At 46.2% G+C, this 23,751-nt stretch overlaps 1 protein-coding gene across 3 annotated transcripts in view; it reads right to left on the bottom strand.

The window, feature by feature from the left end:
• The window catches only part of Fnip2 (folliculin interacting protein 2), a 101,267-nt gene that overhangs the window by 32,746 nt on the left and 44,770 nt on the right, over positions 1-23,751 (bottom strand). For all 3 annotated transcript variants that reach the window (XM_038347124.1, XM_038347125.2, XM_038347127.2), the window contains exons 2-11: positions 20,623-20,749; positions 17,437-17,571; positions 14,513-14,613; positions 14,348-14,419; positions 13,152-13,240; positions 12,906-12,995; positions 11,383-11,454; positions 6,713-6,842; positions 903-1,104; positions 213-301 (exon numbers count right to left, since the gene is read on the bottom strand). In XM_038347124.1, coding sequence (XP_038203052.1) covers positions 213-301; positions 903-1,104; positions 6,713-6,842; positions 11,383-11,454; positions 12,906-12,995; positions 13,152-13,240; positions 14,348-14,419; positions 14,513-14,613; positions 17,437-17,571; positions 20,623-20,749 — 1,107 coding nt within the window. The remainder of the gene's footprint in view (positions 1-212; positions 302-902; positions 1,105-6,712; positions 6,843-11,382; positions 11,455-12,905; positions 12,996-13,151; positions 13,241-14,347; positions 14,420-14,512; positions 14,614-17,436; positions 17,572-20,622; positions 20,750-23,751) is intronic.

The following is a 23,751-nucleotide window of genomic DNA, read 5'->3' as shown; positions in this document are numbered from 1 at the left end:
CACAACAAAGAAAAAAACTAATCCGATTAAGAACTGCTAGGCACAGTGAAGATTACTTGGGGCTGAGTTACTCAACCTGTCCTCACAGGTGGAGACATTAAAATGACTACAAACCGCCAGTCCCCTAATTCTTCTGAGAGAGAGCAACTCACAGCAGCTGGTAATGCTATGGCTCACCATTTCCTGCTGCAGTTTCAAACCTCGTACCTTACCTGAATTCTCCCAGAGCTTCCATTAGACGGCTCACATAAAACTGGACACGGAGACTTGATTCTGCAATCTTCCTACAGGAGATCATGGCCTTCAAGGAAGAGAGTGAGCCAAATTACTCTCGGAGAAGAAATTCCTTTATAACTGACCAGCTAGGGCTCATTAATGAACAATGATGTTATAAGAAATTTAAACACACATAGCAATGGTGTATCCCCTCATCAAAAAGCAGTAATTTCCTTCCCTACAGCAACCAGTGTCCGATCTCCAGCCTTAAAAATCCCAAGGCCCATCACTCCAGGGCACATTTTGACTTCCTTATGCAGGCCTTCTAACACACACAGACAGGTGCCATCTTTGGCTGCAAACATCTCCGGTTTGCCAGTAGGTTGCAATCTTACTACCTTTCATTTTCTTACTGAAGTGTTTGCTTGGAATGGACCCCAGGGCTTTGCACACGCTGTGTAAGCGCTCTACCCCTAAGCTGAGCTGCACCCATCCCTTGCACACGCTGTGTAAATCCTCTACCCCTGAGCTGCACCCATCCCTTGCACACGCTGTGTAAGCGCTCTACCCCTGAGCTGTACCCCATCCCTTGTACGCACTGTATAATTGCTCTACCCCTGAGCTGAGCTGCACCCCATCCCCTGCACACGCTGTACCCCTGAGCACGTACTTCCGATGTCCCTTACCTTCTCAATGGAACTCTTCAGCCTGTTCATGTGAGATTCAAACAGGGGGAAGTGGGAGAAAAAGAAGTCCTGGAAGTTCTGCTGTGCTGCTTCTCTCTCACACAAGGAAAAGATGATGCTGATGGCAATTTTCTTCCTTCTCACTATGGCTGGATTGGAGCTAGAGGTTTCGTCAGCCAAGCTAAACATCTCATCCGCTGATCTGGAGGAAAATTAAGTTTGAAATTGAAGTGGCCATGGATCAGTGAATCACTGAAGGTAAGCTGTCTTTCCGTGTGACGATACCTCAGGAAGCAAGGCAGACACTGAGAACTGAGCTGGTCATTCACCTGCCTCACATCATCATCTTCTCACTCCTTTGTCATGAAGACTGAAGGACCACTTACCACACATTATCATCCTGCCATCAAAAGAAGTTCAAAGGAAAGCCACTGCTCACTTAAAGGTTTGCCTCTCATCCTTTCAACTGTATTTAGGAGGAGTGCGAGACACCAGCTCAATCAAAACACAGGTTCTAGCTAGAGAGATGCTGAGGGTATAAAAGTGCTTGTTGTACAGGCCTGGTGACCCGAGTTCCGTCCCTGAGACTCACAGAAACAGCTGGATGTGGCAGCGGAAACCTGCAATCCTAGCATTTCCACTGTGAGATGGGAGGCGGGGGAAGAAGAACTGGTGGTGGACACACGCACAGGCCCACTAGCCTAGAACACGACACACACAAGGAACAAGAGAAACCCTCCTCAACAAGGTAGAAGGCAAGAACCACTCCTGGGAGCTGCCCTCTGATGTCTACACAGGCCCTCTCTTGCACACGTGTACTTAGAGTATCCAACAAAAACAAATGAAATCAGTCCTTGGTTTTGTTGATAGGCAAGAATAAATGAGACACTGAAGACAGGTCCTGCGGAGTATTCTGTTTACACAGACATCACGCTTCAAGGCTTACTAGTGCCTTCCCCAAGGCTATTAAAGCCACCAGAGGAAGCTACTCCTTTAAATGCCCTGATGAAGCCAAGTGATTAACTGACTGAGCACTCTGGGAAAGCCACTAAGCAGCAAGGCTCAACACTCTTTGGGTACAGGCAAGTTCTCAAAGAACTTATGATCCTTCTGAGAGGCGGCTTCTGTAATAAAAGAACTACAAGAGCCAATAAATTCTCAATACATATCCGATCTGTCTTAGGGATAATACAATTCTGGTTGAACCACAACTCTGATTTAAATGCTGTAAAAAAGCCGGGCAAGCGACCGCACAGCTACTAACACAGAGTGAAAAGGAGAGCGTTTGCTTTGTTCTCCAAAGGCACCGCAGCGAAGGTCGGAGGCAACTGCAAATGTGTGCAGCTAGCCTGCCACACGACAGCATGTAACACATGCTCTCTTGGTCACTAACTATATCTTTTGGGCTCTATTCCGAGTCTATAATATTCTGTAAGCTTTAAACTATATCTGGATCTTACTAACATCTGCACACCCAAGCTGCATGGTTAAGAGATCTGTTTAAAAGAAAAAGCGCCTTGATCTAGGCTCTGAGGGACGTGTTTCTGCATTGCTTAGCATCCCTCAGATGTGGGATGAGGGGATGAGGGACAGGGCAGCTCCTGATCTGTGGGTGTCGTGTGAATGTACCAAGTATCATACCCATCTACCAACTCAGAAATCTCCAGATCCCAATCACCAGAAAAAGCTCTGAGGATCACACAGAATGTCACATTTTCACAAGGGAAGAGATCGGATATTTTAAAAGGCTCCTAGTCTTTGTTGTGAAGTCCTTGTATTAAAAGCTTGTTTCCGTGCACTGGTTGATTTCTGTTCGGGCATGGCGGACATCTGTAAGTCCCATCCCAAGAGGCTGAGGTAAACTGAAAAGGTAGATATGAACTCAAGTTGAAGGACAGGTTGGGATAGCAAGACCCTGTTTCAAAAAAAAAAAAAGCAACAAAATATTCTTCTGAGCTATAATGCAAAATCTCTTTGCTGACTGTTCTATTCTTTCTCAAAAGTAAACCACTTGTATAATCATCATTCCAATCCTCCTCAAGCCAAAGTGGTCTTTAATAGCTGAACTGTGATCAGCACCGGGCTCTACTGATTCTTCACCTCCATCTCTACCGTCTCCACAATGGCCAACTCGGGTACCAGTGTAAGCCCAGCAGAGAGTGCCACCTGCTGAACTGCTGTGAATCCTTCCTCGCTGAGCAGAAACTGGATCTTACCAGCTACATCTCTTCACTAAAATCTAAAGCTCCCCAGCTTCAGTCTGTAGTCCTGGGTTAATATTCAAACTGGAATAAATCATAGAAGAACCTTAATTAATTATCTTTTAGGTATTATCTCACAATAAGGGATGCTTGAGCATGTGTCAAAGAATTCAATCATATAACCAGACACTTCTCCAGAGTCTCTCTCCTCACCAGGTAAGCTACACAAGCTGTTTTATAAATATTGAAACTGAAGCAGTGCTTGCCTGGGGAAGGTTCTCTGGTAAGGATGCTAGAGTTATGACCCAGGATAGCTGTCTGCCATTCTTGGCTTCTGGATGATCAGCAGTAACCAGATGTCCACCCGCCTGCCCCACCAGTTCCAGTCATGCTGTTGGAGGCACTGTGGTGGCTGCGGTACCACAGGAAAGATGGAAGCACAGATCAGCCCACGTGTTTCAAGACAGAAGAACCACGGCTGCACACTTAGGACTTTTCCATATAGAAAAATCAAGTAGAGAGGGTATAGAAGTTCACGTTTCTAACCCTATCACATGGAAGCAAGGCAGGAAGACCATGAGTTCAAGACTACTGTGGGCTACAGAGTTAGATCCTACCTCAAACGAAACAAAAGCTGTGTTTTGTTACAAATATGTGTGTGTGTGTGTGTGTGTGTGTGTGTGTGTACTTCAAAATCATAATCACTTAAAATAAAAACCATCATCATTTTAGTTGATATAGACAAACTACAAGCCCTGATATCAGGGCTATTTAGCACAATTATTGCATTATTGCTGAGGTCAGATTTAAACCTACATTGAAACTATGAAACAGATAATATGGTAAGTCTAAGAACAGCCCACTGAAAACTTTGTTCAATTTACTAATCAAAAGGCTTCCAAGGGGCATGTCTCCATGTCTGGTTCCTTTGGGATTTGGGCGGTTTTCCCCGAGAGATAAAATACCCGAGGCTCCTTTATCCCCACAGACAGCAGAGCCATTACCAGCTGCAGGATGTGTAACGCCCCCACCTAGGTGCCTAATACCACAGCTTGCCACCTGGCACAATGAGGTGGCCTGAAGCCAGAGTAGGACTATCAATCCTAACTACCTATAACTCTCTTAGGAAGGATTTTTGATTTATCTTAAAATTGTTTTTTTTTTATTTTTATTTATTTTGCTTTTCTGATTATGGTCTCATGTAGCCCTGGCTCGCCTAAAACTTGCTACATATATACAGGCCAACCTCAAAGTCATAGAAATCCATTTGTCACAACTCCCGAGTGTCAGAATCAAAGGTATACACTGCCATATAGGGCAGGAGGATGTTTTTAATTACTGTGCACTTCCTCTCAAAGCCAGAAACAGTGAGATTCTGTCACTAGCATAAGAAGCAATCCTCAGCCCAGAGTGGCGGGCGGGGTACCTGTAGCCCCAACACTCAGGCTCCAGGTCAGTCTCGGAACACAGAGCGGGAATGGGAGGAAGGGAGGAAGTAACAGCAGAGGGAGGCAGGCTACTGTACACTCAACAGCATCTTCCTCCAGAAGAGGCTGAGATCCACAACCTAACCGCTGTGTACTTTTTCTAGGTTAGTCACAGTAACAGAGAGGGATATAAATACTTAGAAAAAAAATCTGACAATGAATCAGGATACTGTTTGATACCTTATTAAAAATAACACAAAATGTTATTTTTATAATTTATATTTTATATATTATACTATATATTATTATATTTTAAGGTTAAGGGCAACCTGGTCTACAAAATGGAGTTCCAGGATAGCCAGGACTATATAGAGACCATGTCTCAAAGAAAAATATCATTTTTATTTTGTATTTGTATGTGTATGGCTTTGCCCACATCTGGAAGTCAAAGGAGAACTTCTGGGAATTTGGTTCTCCTCTTCCATTGTTTGGATTCTGAGGATCAGACCTGGGCCATTAAGCTTGGCTGCTCATGCCTTAACCACAGAGCCATCTTGAGAGCCAAAGTTTTACTTTTTGGGGACAGGGTCTCTCTGTGTAGCCGGGGCTGTTCCTGAACGCGAGTTTTTCACTGTGTCAGTCTCCGAGGGCTCGGACTACAGGCACGCACAGACAATGCTAATCTGTGGCCATATTCTAAGTCCTGTCTGGCCATTTGACTCGCTCATCCAGTTTCCCTCCTAATAACACTGAGGCTGAACCTCCAGGAACCTGATGCACCCGAGGCCTAGTTAATGTGCTCTGTCACGTGGCAGATGCCATGACCTCATTCATGCACCAGAGAACGGTGGCTCAGCGAAGGATCAGCTGTGAGCTTTTATGTTGCTCTCTAGGGATCTGAACAGAAGAGGAGCCTCCAGCTCACAGTGCTCAGCTGATCTTTCTACAGGGCTCTCATCAGCCTTCACGAGGACCCACACACCCACCATGTTTATTATTATTCGAGTCCCAATATACCTCACACCTTCATGGTATTTATTTATCATGTACCGATGTTTCCCGACGCCTGTTGACTGTCCTCTTCCCTCCTGGTTATAAACCACTACAACACAAGCTCATGGCTGGACCACCTTCACAGATTCTCCAAACACAGTGATTACAAACTCAATTAACTGACATGAATGATTTAGTGACAGGTTTGAAAATTCCCTTTTACATTTTTAGAGCTATAAAAAGAAGGGCCTGGATGCTATTAGTATAGCATCAAATCTACACGCCAAACACAACCGAATAAACATCAGATTCAAAAACACACTGAAACAAAGGTAGGAATAATACCTTGAGGCCCCAGATCCTGAATTTCTCGTAAACAACTTGTTTTCCCCTGATCTGAGTGCCTACAGCTGCTCTGAGCACGAGACCCTCAGGAGTTCCTGATGGCAGGGAAATGGTTTCTGGTGCGTTTGGCTGGGGCGTGGCTATCCCTACATAAGCTGCCCCTGGACACACTAAAGTGGGCATTCTTGGGGATTCTGGCATCAAGGATGACCCGTGTCTCTGTGTGTTTGTGTGTTTCACTCTCCAGCCCCTTGCCCGGTTCACAAACTGTATGGCGGCGCACAGAGCGCAGACGGGGTGTGGCACGCCGCATATACTCATTTTCATGCCTGTTTAGTCTAAGACTTTAAGTGCCACAAAGGGATCATGCCTTAAATACCACATTGGAATCACTGTAACCAGGGAAAGAGATGGGTTCCATCTTTATTACTTATAGCTACGTCTGGAAGGAATCTGGCTTAGAGAGAGAGCATTATTTAAGTGACCACCAAATCTAGCATATACACTGTGTAGCTATCCAGGCATTTCCAGTAACGTCTAAATAAAAAGACCTTTTTCCCAGCTGGGTATAGTGTCAACATACTCCTAATCCTTACACTTAGGAAGTAGAGGCAAAGCAAGGCGTTTAAGGCCTGTCTGGGCTACATATTGTATTCCAGGCCAGCTTGCTCAGCTTTAATTTACTATCTTCTCCCTAACAATTGAACTTGTAAACTTCCAGGCTAAGCTGTAGCTAATCACAAGGTTTCAGATCTTCTCCCGACAACAGCAAGGATAACCCTGCCAGGTTTCCTATGTTGTTTACAGTAGCGCTTTCCGTAGCCAGCGGAAACATGTAACTCACCTCCTTGGAAAGATGCCATTTTCCAAACTCGTCGTCTGACTTCGAAGCCAGCGGCGCTGATAGCTGCTGGAAGAGGACGTAGAGGAGCTTGGGGACGGGAAGGGTGTGATCAAAAGGCTGCTCAGCGAAGCTACAGGGAAACAAATTTCAAACGTGAGAGTCCCGGCTCGAGTTCTCAGAACGCAACTGTGTTCAGTACCACTGGGCTATCCATTTACAATGAGTTCCATAGAGGCTGGGGGACAGTCAGAACCCATATGAAAAGTTAGGTTCCTAGTGTGCGCTGGTGATCCTGGCACTGAGGAGGAAGAGACGGGAGAAGCCCTGGGGTTCACTGGCCAGCCAACCTAGCCAACTCAGAGAGATCTACCTCTCAGGGAAAGACCCTATCTCAGGAAGAGAGCGAAACCCAAGGCTGACTTCTGACACAAACTCGCACAGAACATGCTTGCACATCTGTACCCAGATGTTCACCCCCCAGTGAGTGAATCAGTAATAAACAAATAAACATGCCAGGCGTGGTGGTGCATTCCCGTACCCTCCGTACTAGGGGTGCGGAGGCAGGAGGATCTTGAGTTCTAGGCCAGCTTAACTATACAATTCGAGTTCCAGGCTAGCCTGAGCTACATAATTGATCTATAGTCATCCCCTGCAAAGAGTTTAAGATGGCAAATTTATATGTAATATGTATTTCAACACCATAACACACCACATACACACACACACTCTCTCAACCTGAAACTTTGTATTCTACCAATCATACCCAGCAGGGGGAGACTAAAACTTCTCTCTTTCAAATATTTCTATATATAAGAGGAAAAGAAACACGTTTTTTGCTTTTTTTTTACACTATCTGTTGCTATGCAAACTAAATTGCCCTTGAACTCTCAATCCTCCTGCCTCAACAGCCCTCTTTCCAATCACAGATGCACGTCACCCCATTTGGACAGGAAGGAATAATCCTGCTCTACCCACACTCAGCCACCTCCTATCCTTAGCCACATGGATTCCTAATCCACAAATCCACAGACCCGATCAGTGCACACACGACCAGGCTGTACATCACAAACGCAAAAGGAGTTATTGCTCCTTCCATTGGAATACATACTCCAGATTTCTAAGAACACAGCGCATATGACTTAACAACACCCCATTCCAAAGCTTGTTTACGGTTTGCACTGGCTGGTTGTGTGTCAACCTGACACAAGCTAGAGTCATCAGAGAGGACGGAGACTCAGCTGAGGCATGGTGGTCCCGGGCTCTCTAAGAAGGTGGGCTGACCAAGCCAGGAGAAACAGGCTAGTAAGCAGCACTCTTCCATGGCCTCTGCATCAGCTCCTGCGTCCAGGATCCTGCCCTACCTGAGTTCCTGTCCTGACTTCTTTCAGTGATGAACAGCAATGCTGAAGTGTCAGCCAAATAAATAAACCCTTTCCTACCCAACTTGCTTTTTGGTCATGGTATTTCATCGCAGCAACAGAAACCCTAACTATGACACGTATCTTCTTTTGCCAATTTCTTCACTCTATTTGGAGATAAAATTTAGGCAAAGTAATCGACTTTTTCTTTTGAGACAAGTTCTTTACGTGTAGCCCTGGCTACTCGGAACTCACTATATAGATCAGGCTGACTTCAAACGCACAGAGACCAGCCTGCCTCTGACCCTCATTTTCAAATACAGAACTCTTATTCTCCTTTGTCTAGCGCCCCCTCATCTCCATGTCGGAACCATTTCTTTCTAGTCTTAAATAGTAATTTTTTTTTGCACAGAAAAGCTTACACATGGAATAAATGATTTTGAACTGTAGCAACTGTTCTGGAAATAAATCACTAGGCATGGTGATCTGAATTAGAATGACCCCCAAAGGCTCACCTAACCAGCCTGCCCTGCCCCCCTGCCCCCCACCTGCTGCCTGTTGATCAGGATATAAAGCAAGCCCTTAGCTCTTTCTCCAGCACCATGTCTGCCACCACACCCCCTGCCATGGTGACGATAGATTAACCCTCTGAAACTGTAAGCAAGCCACCAATTAAAAGTTTCTTTTATACGTGGCTTCGGTCATGATGTGTCTTCACAGCAATAAAACATGAACTAAGACGCTAGGGTCTTAAGTAATGAATGACAGGAAGTAAACTGTTTACTCAGTGGTCAGAGAAAATCTTAGGAGACTAGGTTAAAATGCCACCAAGAGGCAGACTCAAGAAGGGCTCAAAGGGAATACATACCAGATGCCTAATCTACAAGAAGAAAACTGAACAATGTCATTAAAACAAAACACTACTGGAAGGCGTCTGGAGAAGGCTCAGCAGCTGAGAGTGCTTCCTGTCATGGAGGGTAGAGGGCGCTGGCAATCCCTGCCTTCCGCAGCCATCCAAACAGGCTCCTCCGAGATGATACACTGTTGGAGGGTAGAGGGCGCCGGCAATCTCTGCCTTCCACAGCCATCCAGACAGGCTCCTCCGAGATGATACACTGTAAATGCCACACACCCACCCCGAGCTGATCCGCATGATCCTAGCCTATCCACTCCCGGCCACCTTCTATTCTGACCCATGGCTCTTCAAAGCCTGTTCCCACCGCAGCCTTTGGCTAGCCGTCCTCAATACCAGAACTACTATTTGCCTTGGCATTCAGGGAGCAGGCCCCTTCCTGGCATGTCCGTCTCCACTGCACTTCTCCCTCTCAGAGGCTTTCCCTGAGCACCCAGATATTTTCCTCCCTTCGGTGATCAGGGTGGTGTAGTTCTTGCAGCACACACTCCGACCGGGTGTGTCCTTCCCCAGCACAACAGCAACCTCTGTTTATCCCAGCAATACCGAGAGGTCAAGCCTTCGCTCCCTTAGACATCTGGAAAGCTTTCAGAGTTCTTAAAATTTAGTATGTAGTCATTACTTTAAAACAAAGTAAAATGGCAGAGATTAAAAAGCCAATGAGATAGCATGTGTTCCTGCTGTCTGCCAAAAGAAGGCTTATAATCTCCTTGGTACTGTAGTTACACACAGCTGTGAGCCGTCGTGTGGATGCCGAGAACCGAATCCCAGTCCTCTAGAGGAACAGTCATGCTCTTAAGCACTGGGCCATCTCTCCAGCCTGGGCTCTTGGGCTCATAAAATGGGGAATAAGGAAACATTCATTTTCCCCTTAAACTCACCTGTAACCTAGGCTGGCCTAAAAACATATGATCCCCCTTGCCTCAGTCTACTGAGTGGTGGGATTACAGACACGCACTATTAGGTTTGGCATTAAGAGAAAAAAAAAAATCTTTGTGACTAGAATACTGTAAGACCTCAAAGAGTCTCTATGCTAAAACAATACCAAGTCCCTCGACAGGCAGGGATGTGCACTCACTCAACTGGGAGATTTCAGAGTAGCTCCCAGCTGAGAGCAGACGGTACCTGCAGTTGGAGATATACATATATACACACACACACACACACACACACACACACACACACACACACACATATACACACACATAAACCAGGAGAGCAAATGGAACGAACAAAAGGCCACTGTACAGGAGGGCACTGTCAAGCCCTCACTCATGGGGAACCCACTAGCTAAGAGCTAAGAGGTTTTTCAAACCCCAAGGGGGAGTTCGTCTCCTCTGACTCTCAAAACTCCCATTTGACAGTCACAAGTTCCCTTCACAGGCTTTGAGGAAACTCCTGGATCTAGCTGGCACAGCTTCATGGATTTAATGTGCACATGGACCTCAATTACCTGCTTCTCAAAATTAAGAAAAAGCAGATACAGAAAACTGTAAAACCTGAGGACTATCAAACACATGAGCTGCTGTCGACTTGCAAATGAACTAGGAAAACCATAGCAACGTTCCTGTCAACGTCAGCTCTCTCAAAATCTCAGTCTCTATTTGGAACAGAAAGGGGCACGAGTGGTGGTGGCACACACCTTTAGTCCCAGTACTTGGAAAGAACACAGGACTTTGGAGGCCGAATCTGGGAGCAGGGGATAAGTGGGTGGAAGGACAGGAAGAAGGTAGACACCAAGGCCTGAGTCTAGTGTCACTTGGGTGATAGGCCCCTGGTAAAGGAGTCTCCTGTCACGGGACAAACCAGTAGGACACTCTTGGTTCTCACTAGAAGGCTGCCTATAGACCTCCTGGCCTTTGAAACATGTAGCTAACCTCCAATCTGAGCCACAAATTAAAAATCAAGAGCTGACCTGTGCACGAAAGCAGAAACCAAGGGGTCTCATAGGCAGTAGTAGGCAAGTTTAGGGCTCCAGGTGAGCAGAGAAGGGTACCTGAGGTATACTCTACATCAGCACCATAGGATAGAAAGGGCGGGCAAGTCAGCTGGTGGCACTTCCCACTGTCACAGGCTGACTGACCGCCCCAGGCCTGTTCCATCCTGAGTGAGCAGTCAGCAAGCCAATCCCTAGTACAACTGGAACAATGGGGCTTCCTGCCAGAAGAAATGTATCAGTCTCATATAAAGTCGAGTATCAGATAAAACTAGTTCGTGTGCACAGATCATTCCTAGAGGCTGAACATCCAAGTTTCAGGTGCTCACACACAAGCTACGTAGAATATACAGAAAAGAAAGAACAAGGAAAAGAGAAAGGATGGAGCGAGGGCCACCTTTCTGTTTCCTACTTCCTGTTGTAGATACCCCACCGGGTTACTTAAACCAGCAAAAGGAAGTACCTGATCGAGCAATGCCGCTGTCCCTGTCTTCATTCTGACCTCTGCTGGGCATGTCAACCGGTGTGCTGTGTGCTGAGACAGAGACGGGGAAGCGTTAATGACCAGGCTCTCCAAAGACAGAGACATTCAAAAAAAAAAAAAAAATGACTTCATGTATGATTTCAGGAAGGGTTACTGGTATTGAGGAGTGGCCTAATATATAATAGAGATTAACTAGATAGCAAGTTAAATACATAAAAAGATAACAAGAAGCAAAACCAACAAGCCATTCGCCTTTATGCTGGAGCCTACAGGCTCCTCTGAGTGACATGAACAAACCATTCATGCAGTTAATACAGTCAGAGGTCTATTTTAGCCATTTCCTCATTATTTATAGTATCTGAACAGTACAGTAGTTTCAAAATGATTTATAATTCATTAGCCTCAGTGATCGCTGCAATCAGCTTAGGAAGAGAAATAGTGAAAAATCATTTCATAAATCTAGGCATGCTTATTTATAATCTACTCTTTTTTTCCCTAACAGTTTTTTTTCCTCCAGTTCTTTTCCCCATACATGGTATTCGAGTTATTCAAAAAAACTCATGTCCTGGCAAACATGTGGAAAACACTCTTAGGAAGCACGTGTATCTAGAAGGCTGCAGACTGGTTGGGCTGTAGATTTACTGGGCTGAAAGGGACGTGAGAACGTGTCCTAGAAAATCTTATAAAGAACAAGAAGCCACTGTGTGCCTGGACATCATTCTGGCTAGCGTTTATCTTCCACATTTTGAAGGAAGTATATAAACAAGCTATACGTGGTCTAAGCAGCAGGGACAGTAGACCAGTTCCACTGGGCATCAGGGAACTGTGATGTTTAGAGAGAGAGAGAGAGAGAGTGTGTGTGTGTGTGTGTGTGTGTGTGTGTGTGTGTACCAGGCTATAAAAAGGAACAGAATGAAAAATCCCATTTGCCTTCCTCACAACTTTAAGCTGGTCCTGAAGATTGCTCACAGTTGTTAACCATGGGACAGCGGACACAACAGCCTCTGCTGGCAAGGCCAGGTCCGTCTCAGAAAGCACCCAGGATATCAAGATGGCTACACCTGTAAGGAACCTAGACACTGCATTTAAATCATTTCAGTAAGTTAATGTGAGAGAGTGAGACCTGACTGAGCCCTCCCGTGCTTCTAATAGAGTGACTTAGAAACTCCATGCAGGTAAGGGTGCAGGTGAACAAATGGATAAAAGATGCCACAGCACAGAGAACCAGCTCACAGCAGCAGAGGCAGCCTAGGAAAATCAGAAGAAATTAATTCTCCTAGAAACACAAAGGGCTCACTTCAGATCAAAACCAGCTCGCCCCCATTTGGACCATAAAGGTGGAACTTCGAAATAGCAGGACTCTGGCTGCATTTGAAACTAGTATCTCCTGCCACAGAAGCCCTTTGGGTTTCTAGAGAAGCATAAATGGATTTCTGTTTTTCTAGAACCTGCATAGGAGATTTAACGTGTGGGCCACACTGAGCTCAGCATTCCACACAAACCTGCAAAGAAAGAAGCGCTGCGGGTGAGCCGGAGCGGTCCTCCTTCGGACACCCCCTGCAGCAGCTTGCCGCTGCACGCCTGCAGCAGACCTAGAGCAGAACACACGGAAGACGCAGGGCACACACACAAATAAACACGGGTTAAAGATAACGCGAAACTAAACCCAAAACACGGCAAACTCAAATGAAGCAAAACACGCCCCCAACAGCGGCACTGGGGAAGAGCTGTCGGGTGTCTCGTTTTACCTAGGTTACTTCCAGCGCGACAAGGACCCAAACTGTTCAGTTTTCCAACCTGAGGATCTTGGTTGATGTATTCAAAGCTGTCCTGCAGGCTAAATCAAGATGGGGATGGGGGGGGGGGGGGGGGGGGGGGGGGGGACATCAAGAAGTTAACACGTTTGTCTTTTAATAGATTCCTAACTACAGACAACAACTCGACAGTCTCTCAGAATTTTTCTTTATGAGAATAAAGTTTCACATCGACCACGGGGAGTAAAGATGGGAGGCTGGGAGGAAAACAAGAATGTTTTGAGAGTGCCCAGTCCACACGACTACCCCTCTGACAGCGAGGAGGGAATGGTCTCTCTGGTAGAGGGAATGGAACTAGAATTTGGGCAGGTGGAGTTTCCTCTGGACCTGACAGGGGCGGGGACCGGATAAAAATAAAAAGATTGCACGGCCCAAGTACCTATCAGCCACAAAGGTAGCCTAACTGCTTAAGACAGATGGCTCCCTGCACTGCAGACTGGAGGACAATACTATTTCACTCTTCCCAAGGTAAGTTACTGAAGCTGGGAGTGGGGGCTCACAACTGTAATCCCAATATCCGGGAGTCTGAGACAGAAGAATTACCATGAATCTGAGAGGCCGGCCGGGCTAGACCCTGTTTCCTCTACACCTGAAAAACAGCCCTGTCCTCTTCCCTTTTGTTTTCTGTTTTCCTGAGAATCAAAACCTGGTGACTGACAGCAGGAACAGAAGAGAAGAACAGACGCATATCCAAAACAAGAAGCATTTGTCAACCTGGCAACAGAGTAGTTTTGCCTGGTACACACGGGCTCTGGGTTCACTCTCCATCACCCTATAAACTGGATACAGTAGCACACAGCTACTACCCCAGGACTGAGGGAGAGGCCGAAGGACCAGGAGTTCACGGCCATCTTCAGCTACACAGCAAGTTCCAGCTGAGTTCAAGGTCAGCCTGGGACTTTGAGACCTTTTCTCAAAAAACAGACAAAAATCATCTTGTCTTTAGGGCCACTTGAGAAAAACCCAAAGTTTTCTCTTTACTTGCTGTTATTAGAAAATGACTAAAACCTCTTTGCTAACCTGTACTTATTTTGTTATTCTTTTAACAATGTCTTACAGCCCTCAATGAATTTATCTAGAAAGAGACACATAAAAAAACATAGGGCAGGGGTGCGAAATCCCACACTTACTTATTTGTGCTTCCGCAGAAGCTGCCCATTCGAGCCGAGAAGACTTTACTAATCATCAGCTGAGGAGGAGAACTGAAAGACAAGAGGAGGGGAGAAGGCGCTTTGTAGGTGAGGAAGCCGGCATCAGCCTTCCGGGTCTCGCAGCCAGCACAGGGGCAGCCTCACCGTATGTAGTGTATCTTCAGGGTGGAGCCTTTGTAGCTCATGGCAACAGAGCCGAACATCATTTCCCCGAGCATGTTGACATCGGACGCTGGTCTCGTGTACTGCGCACGGAAATCAGCCAGTCAGAGCACAACACGGAGCATCGCAAAAACAATGCGTCTTATTACCATTGGTTAACACAGCACTGCCTGCTAATCTCTGGGCCTCTGGCTGAGTGGGCTGGCAGCATCTTAAAGCTACAGCTGTCCACCTCAGTTATCATCGACACAGTGATAACCTGGTAAAGTTCACAAATATTACCATATTTTATTTCTTCCTTATACAATGTGCTCACACGAAGACTATTCCTCTCCATTTATAGGCTCTAACACTATGGAAGAAACAGGTTATCTCTTTGGGTACGTAGCAGATCCTGAAAAGAAACACGGGCTAGTATTATCCAACTAAATAATTACTAGAGTGGGTCATCTAAGTGAGAATGTTCCCCCATAAGCTCAGAAGTCTGAACGCTTGGTTACCAGTTTGATGTGGGATTCCCCTCTGTATGCTGTGAATAGGTTTCGTTACCATGGGTTAATAAAGAATCTGCTTTGGGCCTATGGCAGGGCAGAACAGAGCCACAAGGGAAATCCTAACAGAGATATTGTGAGAAAGCAGGTGAAGTCAAAGAGAAGCATGTAGCTGCCGAAGGAGACAGATGCCAGAATATTACCCAGTAGGCCACAGCCTTGTGACAACACACAGATTAGTAGAATCTAATGGGTTAATTCAAGATGTAAAAGTTAGCTAGAAATATGCAAAAGTCACTGGCCACACAGTGTTGTAATTGATAGTTTCTGTGTGATTATTTTGGGTTCGGGTGGCCGGAAAACAAACAAGCAGTCTCTGCCTACACCAGCTGATGCTCGGGTAGGTTTGGGACGTGTGCCCTTCTGAAGAACGTGTGTCACTAGGGGAGGAATTTGAGAGTTTCAACTCCTGTCATTCATTTCCAGTTTGATTTCTGTTTCATGCTCAAGATTCAAGATGTGAGACCCTAGCTGCCTGCTCCTGCTACGACGTGTTTGGTCTGCCATCACGGACTGTGGTCCTCTGGAACCATAAACCCTGATAACTCTTTCTGCTGGTTGCCTTGGCTGTGCTGCTTTACCAGAGCAAAGAAAATCTACAAGGCTGCAGCCGTGTCCACGCAGGGCTGTGTGATGACCGAGGAAATAAAAGAGATCTTGCTGCTCTAAAATTTTATAAGACTATTTCAAAAACACTTCCAACTTCTAACCAGTTTCTTGTGAGGTGTCACGCCAGCTTTCTGACTCAGAGAAGCCAGGGTTTGCCTGACTTCCATATTCCACCGTCCTTCAAATCCAGTAGACACATTCTAATTTATTCTACCAAATGCATTACTTTGTCAAACATCTAATTTGATACTACTGCCTTCCTCCTTGGATCTCTTCTTTCTCAGATCGCTCCTTGAATACAGCAGCTCCTGTCTGGCAGCATCCCTCCATTCTTTTGCTTTCTTAAGTACAAGAAAAGCCCCTGTGACTTAGTTCTAGGTCGGCACCTCTCCTTCGGCTATAAAATGTCACAGGGCCGTGGTTCTCAACCTTCCTAAGGCTGCGACCCTTTAATACAGTTCCTCATGTGGTGGTGGTGACCCAACCATAAAACTATCTTGTTGCTACTTCATAACTGTAATTTTGCTACTGCTAGGAATCGTCATGTAAGTATCTGATATGCAGGCTGTGGCTGCCCACAGGTTGAGAACCACTGTCTCATCGACTGCTATCCATGATGACACGCTGTGGACAAGTCAAAGAAATGCATGAGCGAACGAGTGTGCTACAGAGGCCCACAAGCACAGCCTGACCGAAGTCCAACAGCCAGCTCCACAAGTGTGCTCTCGGCATGAAGAAAAAAAAAAATAAAGGAAGCTCCTCAGTACGCTTTCTTAAATCTTTACACAGTGTCTTAATGACAATATATACAGACCTAAGTACAAATTTTCTGTCTGTCTCTGTCTCTGTCTCTCTCTCTCTCTCTCTCTCAGTGAATTCACCCCTGGGTACGGTTCATACCAACAACCTCTTTCCACTGTAGGCACAACCCAGCTGATTTCTCATATTCCCTATGAATAAATTCTACCCACCCTCTCTGTTTTAAAATTTACCTTTTCTCGGTACAAAGACCATGTGCCAACTGGGATTCTCAACTAGCACTGAGCACTGTAAAATACGGGCAAATGTGCCACACGAGTCTTAAAATTCAAGGCTTATTCATTCACCCGTGGCTGCTGGTAATCACCATGGCCTTGTTTAACCAGTAACAGTAGAGAAAATATTCTGGATGGGTTTTAAAAATTAAGAGCAGGGAGGGCTGGAGATATGGCATGGCTTAGCAATTAGAAGTACTAACTGCTCTTTCAGAGATCCTAGGTTCAATTCCCAGCACCCACATGGCAGCTCACAAACTGTAACTCCAGTTCCAGGGGATCTGACTCCTTCACACAGACTTACATCTAATGCACAATGAGTAAAATAATAAAACATTAAAATTAAAACAACAAACAGACTGGAAAGCTGGTTATTGTGGCATGTGCCTATAATCCGAGCACCAGGGAAACTTGAGAAAGGAAGATTTGCGATCAACCTGGCCTCCATGGTGAGGTCATGCCTGCCTGGGCTACTACATGGGGAGAATGTGTCAAGTTCGATTTGGTGCACATCTGAAAACCTCAGAATTTGGGAGGTGAAGGCAGGAGGATCAGAAATTCAAGGTCATCCTCAGCCATATAGCCAGTTAGAGGCCAGCTTGGACCACTGGAGACCCTGTCTCTAACAGAAACAAAACAAGAACAAAGCAACAGCACCTCTCTCGAGAGCTCGTGCCCACACTACGGCTGTTCTAGAGACAACGAATCTTACTTGGTACTTCGGAAGCTGCTCCTTAGCGTGCTGCAAAGATCCTCCAGAGCTGTGGAAAGAGCTGCCGCCGCTGCCAACACTCCCGCGTTCTTGACAGCACCTGGCTGACATTTTAACAGGGACATCTTCCGTTTTCTGGATTAAGAAAGGCAGGGAAGTGTGTCAGGCTTTACCAACACGCTTTATCAAGTGGAAATCGATGTTTGAATGGTATTAAAAACAAAAGCTCTGTTTAATTCTTCTTTATGATGAGAAAATCATTCCTGGGAGTCTGGGACAGTAGGGAAGGAGGGGGGTGGTGTCTGCACAGATACAGACATGATAGACAGAGACTGACCAAGACAGGGGGATAGCTGATAAACTATTTAAAGAGTACACTATGTCTAACTGTTAGTATTTGAATTAAAAATTTACACTGTAAAGTCATAGACAAATACTACTCCCTGTTACAGATTTTAGGAGATTTTCGTATTATGTAGTCTTAACACATGGAACCGATGAGGAGAAAAATGACCACAAACTTTCAAAATTTTACCAACTAAATGTTACTAAGAAAAGAAACCTATTAGTCCGGGCGGGCCGGCAGGCAGGCTTGCGTTTCTCATACTTCTTCTAGCACTCCTTTATAAGCGCAGGGAAGGAAATTACCAGCATTAACTTCTGAAAGGTGAAGCCGAACCCCAGGAGCTACTGTGAACCCCAGAGCGTGTGACGGGAACGTAGTCTTTAAAGGTCAGAGGTAACGGAGGGCGATCTACTTTATACTCCCCGAAGTGCTCCCTGCTAATTTCTTTTCTTTCTTTCTTTTTTTTTTTTTTTTTGGTTTTTCGAGACAGGGTTTCTCTGTGGCTTTGGAGCCTGTCCTGGAGCTAGCTCTTGTAGACCAGGCTGCTGGTCTCGAACTCACAGAGATCCACCTACCTCTGCCTCCTGAGTGCTGGGATTAAAGGCGTGCGCCACCACCGCCCGGCTCTCCCTGCTAATTTCTATGACGGTGACATAAGGATAAAGATGCCCTCGCCCGCCCCCAGAGAACACTCCCTCCAGAGCCGCCTGCGTGAGAAATGACTTCTGCGGAGTCTCCTTGGCCTTCTCCTTCCCTTCTTCCGTCGCCTTTGCCTGGGAACCCAGGAATGCAATGGCAACTTATCTAATCTCAGCGTGGCTGGGGGTCTAAGGCACATGCTTGCCGTCATGTGCCGATTCAAACTCATGGTGTTTTGTGCTTATCAAGGGGATGAGGCTGGGCAGGGGCAGGGTTGGAAAAGGAGCCGTAAAGAGAACACGAAAGGTGCTGGTCTCCAGCAGGCACTGCAGCAGCGATGCTGGCACTGCAGCAACAACAGAACCTGAAGTCGTACAGGGTTAGTCCTAAGCATCCTGCATGCGATCCTGCATGCGATCCTGCATGTGTGCCCTCAGCATGCTCTTCAGCTCCAACTGCTACTTAATACCTCTTAACCAGAAACAGCCTCTCAGAGGGCTGACAGCTATGACAGGAAGTACCACCTCTAGGCAGACTGCAGGAGGACGGGGCAGTGAGCATGGCTGGAAACAGCACCTTGCACAGGGAGCGGGCTACCAATTGGCTTTTCCTGCCATCTTTGGCAAGCTACAAAAATGTTCCTGAGCCTATGTTGCCATTTTTAATTACAAGACTATGTCTAGGAAACCGATAGAGATGATCAAGTTATCCCTGCTCGGGTATGCTATCTCCAGTTCCCTGTGAAAATCATCTCCCCTCTTAACTTTGCCGCCATCACCAGCTCAGCCTTCTGGTAGAAGCACTTGGGTAGAGCCCTCTCCTGTCCAGTAAATAAAGGGATCAAGTGCTGGGTCACCTAAGCTCCCGGTCCCAATCTGCCATTAAAGCTTACGTGAATCATCGGAGAGATTTATCAGCTTTCTCCTCCACCCACCTACCAAGCCCAGCCACTGGTATAAAGATTAGCAGTCTGGCAGAACTCCTCCTAAGTGCTGCGGTATCCACCCGGCTCAACGCCTTCAACCAAACATTTCCTTCCTGCAAACCAAGATTCTTATCAAAAGCTGGAAAACAAGGGCCAGGGAGAAGGCTCAGCAAGGAAATGCACTTGTCCCGCAAGTCTTGTGATGACGTTTGATCCCTGGGACCCACCTAAAGGTGGAAGAAAGGACCAACGCCACAGAGCTGTCCTCTGGCTCCCACGTCACTTCTAAGAACTAAAGCTGGAGAATGGCCCACTGGCCCTTGGAAAACAAAGGCCATGCTGTAACCATTCTTTTACTTAACCACAATCTACAGACTATCAGAATTTGGTCAGTATGGGAAGCGAGTAATTAAAGAAAAGAGTATCAGTGGCTTTATTGAATCTGTAAGATTTAACATCTGAACAAATACTGAAGAGAATCGTCTAGCCGGGGCAACAGATTAGAGGTATCCTGGCTGATATCCAGAGATGAGGGAGGGCAAGGGTCTTCCCAAATGATTTTATCTTTCCTGGTCTGGATCAAACAGGTCAAGATTCTTCCTGTCTTCACCGGCCATCCCAAGTCCCTCCCACCTCCAGTGCCCATCACCCCCCCCACACACACCCACACACAACAGGGAAATTAAGGAAAGGTTCCTTGTTCAGAAGGGGTAAGGTGACAGTGCACACGCGTGCAGACAGTGCACACGCGTGCAGACAGTGCACACGCGTGCAGACAGTGCACACGCGTACACTGAGGCCCTCCAATGATGAGACCTTTTCATTCTATTTGAACATATGTTACAAAACATCTTATTTTGGTTTTTAAAACACGATCTTACTATATAGCCCAGGCTAGCCCCAAATCACCATCTTCCTACCTCAGCCTATTTAGTGCTGGACTATAGGCACAAGCCATGCTTAGTACCTTTGTCTATGAGAAAACCAGGACAGAATGACCTTCTCTTCTGGCAAATACTCTAGCGCTTCATGAATCTGAGCAATGTATTTTCTTCCTATGCTTACAAAGTCTTACTGATCACACGCACCAGCAAATGCATCTTTCTGGGTGACAGGGTTGGCCTACCATAACTGCTTGTTAAGTTTCACCAATGTTCAAGACACACGCTTGCCCGTTGGGGTGCAAGCTTTGCTTGTTCTTCTGAATCCTTGCTGGCCCGGTACAACACAGCTCAAACGGAACACAGACGGTGGAAAGCCCACCAGCATTTCATACCTGAGCAGCTGCCTCTTCCGTCTTCTGAACGGCTCTGGAATCAAACATGACCTGTCTGCCTCTCCTCTCACAGTCCTGGTACACTATCAGGCGAATGTCGCTCAGGTCCAGCTCCGAACATGACCAACTGTGGATTCAAAAGAGAAAGGAGCTAGGTCGTCACGAGCAAACACGATTTCCAGCCAATGGGTCTGTGTGTCAGCCAGACAACGACTGTGCAAATAGTACCGACCCTCAGGGGAGGCGAGACTGGTGAAGGGTGCAATCCCTGGAGAGAAAGCACTACCTTCCAGAACCAGTTGGGGCACAAATGGCAGAGAGAAGTTGCAAGGCACACAGAGGGGGCTGTGGGATGCCTGGGTTTTGGGGAAAGCACCCGGGAGTTAAGGGAGTTGTTGTTTATGGTTCTATGGACCCAGGAATGAGAAACCAGCCACCCCTGCTCAGGCGGAACTAGCAGCAGTTACAAAGCCTATGGTTTGTGTACTTTCCCTGTATGTCTGGCTCGATGCAGAGGCTTTGAAACCAAATGCATTTGCTAACCATCATGGTTAGCAATGAGGGAAACACAGTTTGTTCCTAAGTAAAAGGCATTAAGGAAAAAATGCAGGTTTACACAGTAGTAACAAATTCTATCAGAAAGCAGAAACTAGAGAAAGGAACAATTCACAGAGTGCTCTCCCAGCACACGGTTAGCAATCCATTCAACACGCATGTTGTCTGTATTGTAGTCGAGGCGCTGTAGGTGCTAGGGAATCCAATTGACTTGAGTCCCTGTCCTTGAGAAGTTCAAGGCTTACTGGGGGATATCAATAACCTAAGAGTTACACAGAAATATGCAACTACAAACTGAAGTTCAAGGAAGAAAACTAAAGGGTACGAGAGAGTCTCCGAGCCTGGCATCCGTCTGAGCACTCGGGAGACAACATAGCAAGACCGTGTCTCAAAAAGGTGAGATTTAAGGAGTGAGGGGGACAGAGAAGTCACTGAGAACTTAAAGTGACATATTGAAATCCAGACCTGAAGAACGAACAGCTCACACGAATACCGCACAACACGCAAAAACATAGCACAGGAAAGGGAGAGAGGAAAACCAGAGAGCTACTCCCCAGACCCGTGGGTGAGTGTGGGTAGGGGGAGCTGAAGCAGGCCCAGACAGGATAGGCTCTGAACACAAAGAGCAGCCGAGGAAAGCCGACATTGATAAGAGATCAGAAGGCTGCTGCCCTAAGAAAATCCGGAGGTGGGAGTGGATGCCGGCACAGGGGGCCAAGATGCCAATGTCGCCTGCTGCAAGCTGTGACCGCCAGCAGCGGCAGTGCGTCTGGCTTGAATCTAGAAGATTAAGGCAGAATCTAGAAGATGTGCCTGAGGCAGAAGGGGTGCCAACGCTCAGGCAGACTCCACTAGAGGACATGGGGAGGGCAATGACGGGGTAAGCAGGGGATAAAGGAGGGACAGATGGGAAACATCCAAGTAGTAGACTGTGTATGTATGGTCAGAGCCAGCTGGAGTCAAATCCAAACGTCTTCACCTTCCACTTTGCCACTGGAGTAATCAGTGTATTAACTGCTGACTTCACAAACCTGTTGTGTGGATTAAGTAAAACACGTAAAGGGCTTCACACTCGCCTGACACACGCACGAGCTCCAACATGCTAAGCTCACTCGCAGGAGTGAGAAGGCTGGTTTTTGTGAGAAGCTGGGTTGCCTTTGGTCCTTCCCGGTTGCAGGCAATGGCAGTTAATACCAACCATGTTATTGAGGGGAAGCAAGAGGATTTGTTCTCCTCAACACCAGCTGCAAAACATAGAAACTTCTTCTGGGCATCCTTTCTTTCACCAACATATATTTTCTAAATTGTGTCTGGCATCCTTGCCACGTGACCCCAAGCTGACAGATGGGAGCCACAGCTTACAGCCCAGCCATCCTGTGGCAAGGTATCATCATGTGGCAAGGGGCTGTTAGGTGAAGTCATTGTGGATGAAAGCACAACAGCAAAGGAATGAGACCGATTCCTGCTGGCCCCTCTGTGTGTGCTATTCCTGGCAAGTTCTGTCAAAATGAGGTCTGATGACTACGACCCAAACTGCCAAGTTTAAAATGTATACAAGGCTATTAAAACTCTCTGGCTAGGTGTGATAATCCTAATAGAGGGAGGAGGATCTCAGCGTTTAAGGCCATCCTGGTCTACATAGTGAGCTCCAGGGCAGCCAGAAGTACATAATACAGAGACCTTGTCTAACAAAACAAAACAAAAATCAAAACCGAAAACAACAACAACCCTCTGAAATGTGTGTCAAGGCCCAAGGGCTGGGGCTACAACTCAGTAGGAAGGTGCTTGCTTGGCATTTGTGAAAGCCCTGGGCTCCATCCCAAACCATAAAACAGACGATACACGGGGTGAGGTTATTAAAAATAAGGAAAAAGAAACAAAGATTTAATCACCACTAGGTAATAGAGCACATATCTTTAATCCCAGCTCTTAGGGTGACAAAAAGCAAGAGCCTCTCTCAAAACAAATAAACAGAAAAAGAAGGAAGAAAGATAAGAACTTAGTTTCTTTGTAGTATCTGTACGATCCCTACTGCGCATAGAAATTACATCTGCCGAAACAGCAGAGCATACACAGCAATCCTTTAGGGCAACCAGTTAGAATTTCAGTTAGGCTAAAAGATAATATCTCTAGAATTCAAATTCAGTAATCACCATAACATTTTATTAGATTCACATTCTTTCTCACTTAAAGGACAGAAGGTAGCTGGGCAGTGGATGGCACACACCTTTAATCCCAACACTCCGGAGGCAGAGGCAGGTGGATCTCTGAGTTCAAGGCCAGCCTGGTCTACAGAGAGCTTTCTACAGCCAGGGCTACACACAGAGAAACCCTGTCTCAAAATAAATAAATAAATAAATAATAAAAAAAAAGCATCTCTTTGATGCGGCGGTATTAGAAGAAGGACTGCAAATTTGAGGCCAGCCTAGACTATTCTAGGTCTGTTTGGACTGCAGAGCAAGACCGTGTCTTAAAAAAAGAAAACAAGGAGATAAAATAGAGGCAGAGACTAGAGGAAGAAGGAGTGTGTGTGTGTGTGTGTGTGTATATCAGATTGTCTACCTTTTTTTTTTT

Source organism: Arvicola amphibius, chromosome 11, assembly GCF_903992535.2.
Source record: "Arvicola amphibius chromosome 11, mArvAmp1.2, whole genome shotgun sequence".
In the NCBI taxonomy this organism is placed as follows: domain Eukaryota; kingdom Metazoa; phylum Chordata; class Mammalia; order Rodentia; family Cricetidae; genus Arvicola; species Arvicola amphibius.
This window is presented reverse-complemented; position numbering and strand designations above follow the sequence as displayed.